Genomic DNA, 9,455 nt, shown 5'->3' on the forward strand with positions numbered 1-9,455 from the left:
AAAATCCATCAAAATCCAATTCAACCTAAAAATAGGTTTTTCTAACAAGAAAAATTCGAGATTCAAGAGAAGTTTTTCAGAAATCTTACCCCAAATCCTTCTCTTGACGTTGAAAACTCCTTGAAATTCCTCTTTGTTCAAGTTTTGAGAGTTTTTCGACAAATTTAAGAAGAGGGTGAGAGAGAGCTGCGGGAGAGGGAGAGTGAGTGAACGACAGAGAGAGAGGGAGAGTGAGAGAAACGACAGGGATAGAGAGAGTGAGGATGCACTGGAAGAAAAAGAAGAAAAAAGAAAGAAATGAAAAATCCTAATATTTTCAATAGATATTTATAAAAGTAGATTAGAAAGTGTGTCTACATATACTCTAAAATAGATATTTATAAAAGTAGATTAGAAAGTGTGTCTACATATACTTTTAGAGTGAAAATATAAATACTGAAAATATTTAAATCCCTTAAAAATATTTAAATTTACATATAAAAAATATTTAATAAACACAATTATTTAATTAAATCAAATTAGACACATTAATAAATTTTAATTATCTTAGTTAATCTCGTTTAATTTCTTGAGGTGTTACACCTTTCTCTTTTACAAAGTGACCAGCCCTTTCTCCATAAACCATTTGACTACTCCTACCTTTCTCAAGTCTAGTTTTGTTAGTTTTAATAGTTCTCTTGAGTTTTGCATATTACTTCACGACGATTCAGCAACAAATTATGAGGTTCCTGAGAGCCATTTTTTTCTTTGATTTTCTTAAGAGCCTAATCAACCTCGTACACACATTGGGGGTTTTACTTTCACCATCTTCGACAAATCAACAACCTCTCTAACCACGTTAGAATCGCCACTAGCTAGTCAGAGACTACCACGTCTGCCACTCTGATAGTCATACTTGTGAATCTAACGAGCCCCAACACCATTAGAAAAATGACCAACTTTTCTCCCTCTTATTTGTCTTTCTTTTCGCAGTGTGGCATAAAAAAATTTTGGGTGTCTTGGAAGGAAATATAAAAAAGGAAATGGTGATAAATAAAGATATGTGTACGACTGTACGATGAGAGATAAAAATACCAGTTTTGTCCAATATTTCAGTAAGAAATCTCCAGTCGGGCAATATGTTATTGTCTGTCGGTAGCACGGTAAACTGTCGTTGGTAACACAGTAGGAGATGCAACTTCTGGTAACACAATAGGCTACTACTAACACGTAGGTCGTCGTTGGGCTGCTTCCAGTAACCTAGTGTAATACTGTCAAAGGTATTTTCAGTATTGTAGAAGCAAGAGTTTTTTTTTTTTGGTAATAAAATCAGTTCACGAGTTGTGATTATGGAATTTTCGTTATCTGCCCAATTGTAACAGTGCCACTCTTTATAATGGACTTTCAATGTTATCATTTGAATTTTTTTTTTTTTAACTCGAAAAATATTCCAATAGAAGAAAGTACAAACGAAGCAACTGTGACTAATATATCATCATCTTCTGTGGAGAATGAGAATGACGAGTACCGTTGCAAGAGTGACGATAGATTTGTTTTTTACTCAATTTAACTAAAAGGTTATTTGTCTCATTTCCCTTTATTTCTTTCATCGCATCATGTCGCTGGTGGTGTGGGTGGATTTGCCAGAGAAAAAAAGTAAACCATAGATATACTTGTAGATAAACCATTGGTGTACTGAAAAAATAAACTAGCCAAAAAGTCCATCACGGACATGTAAAAATTAGAAAATAAATTACTGATATGCTAAAAAAGTTGAGCCGTTGATTACCAAAAACAAACTCGGGCAATTTTAACATTTTACATCTTGAAAGGGGTATCTCTTAATAATAAAATGTTAGCTTCTTCTTCTTCTTCTTCTTCTTCTTCTTGACCAAACAAAATTTATATCCATGTAAAATTCCCAATGTTTTTTTAGGCTTTTTCCTCTAATGAGAAAAAGGGAACCAATCACCAATGACATATTTAACGTAGGACTTGTCAGTTTACCAATCTATCCCAAAAGCTTAAGTTATTAGGAGGTGGGCCAACAATAGGTTTTATACTTTAACATTCTTCCTCACGTGTGGGCTGGACAATGGGTAATCGTGTGGGTAAATTAATTAGAAAGCCCAACACGTGAATATTTAAAGCCCGAGATATATTAAAGACCCAACACATTATGACAATTTTAAATAGGGATAAAGAGTGCAATAACGGGGGTTTAAACTCAGGACTTCCCGCTCTGATACCATGTCAGTTTACCAATCCATCCCAAAAGCTTAAGCTATTAGGAGGTGGGTCAACAATAGTTTTTATACTTTAACAGGACTATGGCTCCATAACATAAACAAATTTAAGCTATTCTCATGAAGTGATTTTTGTGATGAAATATCCTTATCATTAGATTCTTTTTCTCATCTAATACGGGATTAAATCCGCAACCTTATCTTAAAATTCATTCCACCCGAACCCCTGGTACCACTAGACAAAGTTCAATGGATTTTTCAGTACAATGCAATAAAAAAAAATAAAAAGATAAGTAATTTAATAGAATCTAATAAAAGTATAACTGTTTTTTAAACAATAGAATATTTTCTTTTTTCGATGGACGAGTGAATTTCTTTTGGTGCGCTAGAATATGCTAATTTTCTCCCTTTTTCTTTATCGGACTGGGAACGATTAATTTTGTGGGTCGCCAATTATATAATAACAGATTAACAGTATCAAATTACTCGTTATTCCGATTCGTTTCTCAAAATAATAAATTAATAGTAATAATAATAATAATTCTCCTTAAAAGAAGGCAAAGGGCAAAAAAAAAGGAATATTCGGTATATTAGTCAAAAACCCCAAAATACTAAAAGATAAATTAAAAAAAAAAACAATTGACTATCACATGTAACATGTTAAGATAACTACGCCGAAACTCAGAAACATGTCCAACCGACAAGTTAATAATTATTAAGGAGATTTTTTTAGTACATTTAGTGTTTTTCTAACCGTTAAATATGTATGTTTTTTAATTTTATGTGATTTTATACATATTTGATGGATAAAAAATCGGGTCTACTAGTACATTGACGTATCGGATAAGATCCTAATAATTATCACATTTTTTGCAGTTAAAACAAACTAAAACAAAAACAATCACACGTTTAGCTCATAACGCGCTATGGGCGTGAATATTAGTATGTTATATTTTTTAGACACATACAATTAGAAGAAAGAAATATTAACAACAAAGAAAAATATTTAGGCAAGCACATATTTAAAATTATTTAAATGAGAGCATATTAGGGGGATAAAATTTAATAAGGCACAATTAAAAAACACATGATTTAAAATGAATAAAAAAGTAAAATGATCAAAATGCACGTTAAGTAAATGTGTTTTAATAAATCATGGTTATAAACATAAGATCTTTTTTATAAAGAAATAAACGAAATATTATATATATTTTATTCTATCTTTTACGTGTCTCTGTTCAAAAACTCATTCACAAAATGTGAATGAAATAAAAGAAAAAAATTGATAAAAGCAATAGGTAGACAATAATGAGAGGAAAAAAAAGGCATTAGAATTAGATAGGTAAAAAAAAGAGAAAATATATAAAAAAGTATCTAAAAATGAAAAATAAAAAAAAAATAGAGAGAATAAAAAAATAAAAAAAAATAAAAAAGTGGAGGCTATGTTGACCTCCATAGAAGGCAATTCCTTGGCTTTTTAAGTACGTATAAATTTAATTTTTGCTAGTTCTTTACTTATCTGGCTTGGGAGTTACGTCATGGTGTATGAATGCGCAAATCTCGGCTGACGTGGGAGTCTAACTGCGACCTAATTTCTCGACAAATCCCCCACGAACTTCCTCTTATTTACCTTTATGCCACCTCATTGGCCAGTGTCCGAGTAAGCAGGACCCACTGTACCAGAACCACAATGCGAACCAACCTCGTATCTACGTCACCCGTGCGGCCATCCTTATCCTAGGCCCTCATGCTACCACGTGGCGAACACCCAGATGGCCTAGTGAGAGAACAAACAAAAACGTGAGTAAATAAGAAAACATCATCATGCTTAATAAGCTTCACGCCCTTCTCATGTCTATTTAAACAAAAACATTTTCTCTTATTATATAGACATGATTTTTTTTTCTTTGTTTCTCCATGTTGGCTGTTTTTTTTTTTTTTTTTTTTTCCCCTTTTCATCTGTTTTGATCATAAGATTGACATTGTTTCACCCGAGTCCAGACGGGCTAGCTCTCTTGTTGATCTTTGGTGGTTCACGATTTTCATTTTTTCGGTTTGTTTTTGAAGTGCTCTGTGGAAGGAGATCATATGGTTAGGAGTTATAATCAATAAACCAACTACTTATTGACAATTTAATGGTAGGGAAGTGAAAATATATATGGAGCCCTTATGTGAGTTCTGTGCTTTGGTGAGGGCAGTGGTTTATTGCAGGTCGGATCACACTCGGCTTTGCTTAGGGTGTGACAATTGCGTGCACTCTGCCAATCCTTTATCACGCAGGCACCAAAGGTCTCTCTTGTGTGACAAGTGCAATGAGCAGCCAGCGATAATCTGGTGCGTCGACGAGAAAATGACCGTGTGCCAAAACTGTGATTGGAGCTGCACTACTTGTGCTGGCAGGCACAAGAGACAAGTGATGCTGTTTTACGACGGTTGTCCTTCTTCGGCCGAGCTTTCTGATCTTTTAATCTCCTCGATTCTCGACGAGCCTCCTTGTCCGAGTACTGGTTTTGGTGATGGATGGCCTCGAGGTGAAAAAAACTGTGCCATTGGTGATAGGAAGGATGGAATTGTTGGGTCGTATGAGATGGCGACTTCCAAGTTGAATACTGATACGGAGTCTCGTTTGAAGCTCGAGCCTTGGGAAGGTACATCTTCTGTCGTTCAGCTTGATGGGAATTGCGTAAATCAAACACCTTTATCTGTTGAGGAGTCAGTTCTATACAAGGTATTATGTTTTCATTTGTTGTTGTGAGAAAAACACACCACTACACTTATACAGCAAAAAATAAATTGAAATAAAAATAACAAAAATAAATAAAGAAGATAGAAAATTATATGTAGTTTGAAAAAATTTCTACGTTCACAGAAGAGAGAAAAAAATTTACTAATAGTTTTAAAATTTCACACTCAATAAATTTTCTCTCTTTCTCTCTCTATTCAAAACTCCTTACACCTTTGTTTATCTCTCTCCTTACTTTTCTCTATTTCCCTTAAAAAGAAGACACTTTTTCTCTGCACTTTTCTCTGAGTACACATAAAGTCTTACACAAAATACTTATTTATAAAATCCTAATGACCATTGTCCAAAAAACAAAAAAAAAATCAACTTACCCAAAAAAACACAAAATAATTACTTTCTCAAAACTAATTTGAGTCACTTACCTAACAATTTTCACCTTAACTCAAATTCTCTCGACTCACACATTTGGGTATCCAATCTCGACAACTGTCATTGCACCGACGATGCAAACTTCAACAAAAATAAACATGTATCAAGTTTAAACTCTCATCAAATTTAACACGAGAAACTCTCTTCTTCCTCTTCAAAGTATCTTCACTGCTACAAGTCTTCACCATCTTGTCTTTATCATCTTCCACTATTATTATCTTATTGCACTCTTTTACTCATGCAACTTCTTTCACAACAGAAGAAGATTCTTTTTGGCTTGACTCCACCTACAACTGTAGTCTCAATCAGTTTATACAAGTTTTTCACTTTTTCACCCTTCATGGCTACTAAATCATCTTTCTTGACTTGCATAAAACCATCATTCACATAGTACTCACAACCTAAAGTGTCTAAAGTCCCCAAAGAAATTAAACTTCTCATTAGTGAGAAACATGCCTAACATTTGTCAATGTCCTCACAACTCCATCAAACATCATCACGCTCATAGTACTTATTCCAACACCTTTAGTACTAGAATCATTAGCCATCAACAAAGTACCGACATCACAGGGTTTATAGGAATCAACCCACTCTTTATGTGGACACATATGAAACGAATATCCAGAATCTAAAATCTAAAAGTTAGAAATATTTTCATCAGCAATAACGGAATACACATCATCTTCACTATCATACCTGTCGCCAACAACATTTGCACAATCTGAAGTCTCTTGGGGTTCTTGCCTTCTTCTTTCTTCTAGATGCTTCGTCAGTTCCTCACAGTTTTTCCTAATATGTCCATTATTTATGACAATAATAGCACTCAATATTCTTCTTTGACCGGGATTGGGAACGATCATTTCTCTTATCATAATATCTCCCTCGTGACTTGCTCCTTCCCCCATCTGACTCTGACTTCGTCACTAAAACTTGTTCATTATGAGATGTACTAATAGGTGTTTTCATATTTGTAGTCTCTAACAGAGCAGCCGACACCTCATCCACAGTCAATGTCGTATTTCCAACTAAAAGTGTAGTCACTAAAGTCTCATATGATTTGGGTAGGGAGGCCAACAAAATTACCGCTTTATCTTCCTCGTCAATTTTGACCTCTACACTTAACAACTGAGTTATGCACTTATTAAAATTATTCATATAATCCCTAACACCACTTTCATCATCCATCTTCAACTCATACAATTGTTTCTTCAATTATAATCTATTTGTTTGGAATTCCGACATATAAATTTTTTCTAATTTTTTTCATAACTCATAAGGAGATGTCTCATTCATAACACTGTATTTCAGTTGAGGAGCCAAACTTAAACGAATAGTGCTTACCGCTTTCGCTTCTAATTCTTCAATCTTTATCTTTCATATTTTCTAGCTTTTTTCCTTGCAATGCTTTCAGTAATCTCTGCTGAATCAGAACATCTTTGACTGTACTCTATCAGATGCTAAAATTACTCTTTCCATCAAACCACTCAATATGTTCAAATTTTATCCCGGACATCATCTTGACCTCTTTTTTTTTTAATCTTCACCATAGCTTTAATACCACTTGTTGGGGAGATACCACATGTGAAATTGGCCCAACACATTTCAAGAGACTAACTTAACCTAAAAGGTTAACCTATTAGGTCTTGAGTCCTTCCATGCATATAAATTATTTCACATCTTCATCCACTTTCTATATGAGACAACACACACATGCACTATTCTCAACAATGATTTTTTTTTTTTTGGATAATGCAGCAATTAGCTAAGTTGTTTCACTGAGCAAGAAATATATAGTAACTTGGAGTAGTTTTTGCTGCATATACTAGTGTAGGACTAAATCCAACGTTACACATCACCATATAATTAGATGCAATTATTGAATAGCTTCTTTCGTATTTTGCCTTTTGTTATTCACACATTCTGTTTCTCTGTACTTGCAGGGTTTTCCTAAGTTTGAGGATCTTAGAATTCATGATGGCAATGAACTATGCAAAACCCTCAAAATGAACGACATTTCAATGAACTGTGGAAATGGTAATGAGATATGTAGCTGCTCATCACAGGATCCTTCCAGATACCAGTATGAGGATGGGGGAATTGATCAAGGCTTATTAATGGAGAAAAACTTTGCCCCTACTGAAAATGCTTTAGAGGTTCTTAAAGTCTATTCCTACTTCTGTTTTCATGCAATGTAATGTTTTCACTATACCTTTTGTTTTAGCATAATAGAAAACTTGCTCCAATCAGATAGTCTACTAATAGCTTACCATATATAAGTTTATGATTCTTTTGTTGAGTGTGTTGAATCTAATTATCGCCCTCCTCCCAAAGTGTGATTCCTTTGTAACTTTCTTCTTCACGGCCGTAGTAAAATTCTAGGATAGCTGAAAATAGACATAGCTCTCACATTGAGATTGAGAGTGAATCACTGTGTGTTTGGTTTCTTTTTTCTGCATCTTATTGCTCTCATTAGTGGGCTTTAATCCGTATCATCGGTATATGTGCATAAACCTTGTGTATTTTTTTTAGGCCTCATCATCAAGACAGCAAGATTGCATGGCTTTACAAGCCTCTCATGTTGGTGGATCATGTAGTGCAATAAAAGGAGTGAATGGCAGTTCCAGTTGCTTACTCATGAATCCAAATAGCAGTAGAAACGTTAATCTGGGATTTGCTCCTGGCCAACTTCATTCAAGCATGTCCTTCACACTCTCTAACATCACGGGCGAAAGTAGTGCTGCTGCTGATCGTCAAGATTGTCTGATGTCCACACCAGTTTTTCTTGGAGGAGAATCTTGGGACTCATCCTTGGACGCTAGCTGCCCTCAAGCTAGAGACAAAGCCAAGATGAGATACAAGGAGAAGAAGAAAACTCGAACGTATGCGTTCCAACTCTCTACTCTACAATAGGCTATGTTGTTTATGCTTTAAGCACTATTTAGCTTGATCTCTAGACTCTTTTAGTGACACAAAAAAAAAAAAAAAAAAAAAAGTTTTGTACAAAAAGTGATTTGTGAAATCTTCTTTTATCTCCTGAAATTTTCTTTGATCCATCTGCTAAGAGATTTGGTGCAATTTTTTTATCTGCAGGTTTGGAAAACAAATAAGATACGCCTCACGCAAAGCTAGAGCCGATACCAGAAAACGAGTAAAAGGCAGATTTGTGAAAGCTGGCGAAGAATATGATTATGATCCTCAGGTGACAGGGGACCTCTGAGCAATATCCTTCTGATTCTGCCAGCAAAAGATTCATCATTTTCGGAGACATCATGATTTCAAGACCATGGAGAAACAAAAGCTCATTTCAGCTGATAAAATCTTCATGGCATTCAAGTATAAACTCCGTGCAGACTTGCTACTGGAATTGAATGGACTCAGCACTGCAATAATTTCAGTAATTTGGGATCTTCTATAGTAGATCAGGTTTGCTCTTTTGGAGAAAAAGGGCTTGTTATGGATCGAAGTTTTGCGCTTGTTCATAGCAATACTTAATTTTTTTTTTTTTAATTTTATACAGAAAGAAGTACATAGACAGGAAGAGAATGCAGAAAGAGAAGTGGTATTTGTGATTTCTGGGATAAAATTATGCGTTTGATTATAGTGGAGGAATAGTAATGAGAATATAAATGAAAATAGTAATAGAATAGAATATAAAGGAAATATGATTTATTTATTTAGTTCTACTTTTACAAATACAATGAAATGAGATATGAATATTTTCATGTTGACAAAATTACTCATCATGCTAATATAACTAATATCATATATATTAATATAATCATTTAAAATTTAATATTATATATATAAAATTATAATGATATAATATATATATAATTATAATAATAGTTATATAATATTTATTATTATAATACAATCATAATATATAATAAAATAAAATAATGATATTGTGATTATTTTATATTATAATGTTACAATTATACTATATTATATTATTAGAAATATAATATAATTATACAAATGTAATAATATAATATAACATATTATAATTATAATATATAATATAGTATATTATCATTTCTAATTATAGTAGAGTATCT

The 9,455-nt window shown here is 33.4% G+C and overlaps 1 protein-coding gene across 1 annotated transcript; it reads left to right on the plus strand.

Moving 5' to 3' along the window:
• Positions 1-4,383: 4,383 nt before the first annotated feature.
• Positions 4,384-8,614, plus strand: LOC21401250 (putative zinc finger protein CONSTANS-LIKE 11). Its single transcript, XM_010111238.1, has 4 exons — positions 4,384-4,953; positions 7,338-7,550; positions 7,927-8,276; positions 8,488-8,614. The coding sequence occupies exons 1-4, from the start codon at positions 4,384-4,386 to the stop codon at positions 8,612-8,614; spliced, it is 1,260 nt and encodes a 419-aa protein (XP_010109540.1).
• The last annotated feature ends 841 nt before the right edge of the window (positions 8,615-9,455 follow it).

This window comes from Morus notabilis, unplaced genomic scaffold, assembly GCF_000414095.1.
Source record: "Morus notabilis unplaced genomic scaffold, ASM41409v2 Scaffold199, whole genome shotgun sequence".
Lineage (NCBI taxonomy): Eukaryota > Viridiplantae > Streptophyta > Magnoliopsida > Rosales > Moraceae > Morus > Morus notabilis.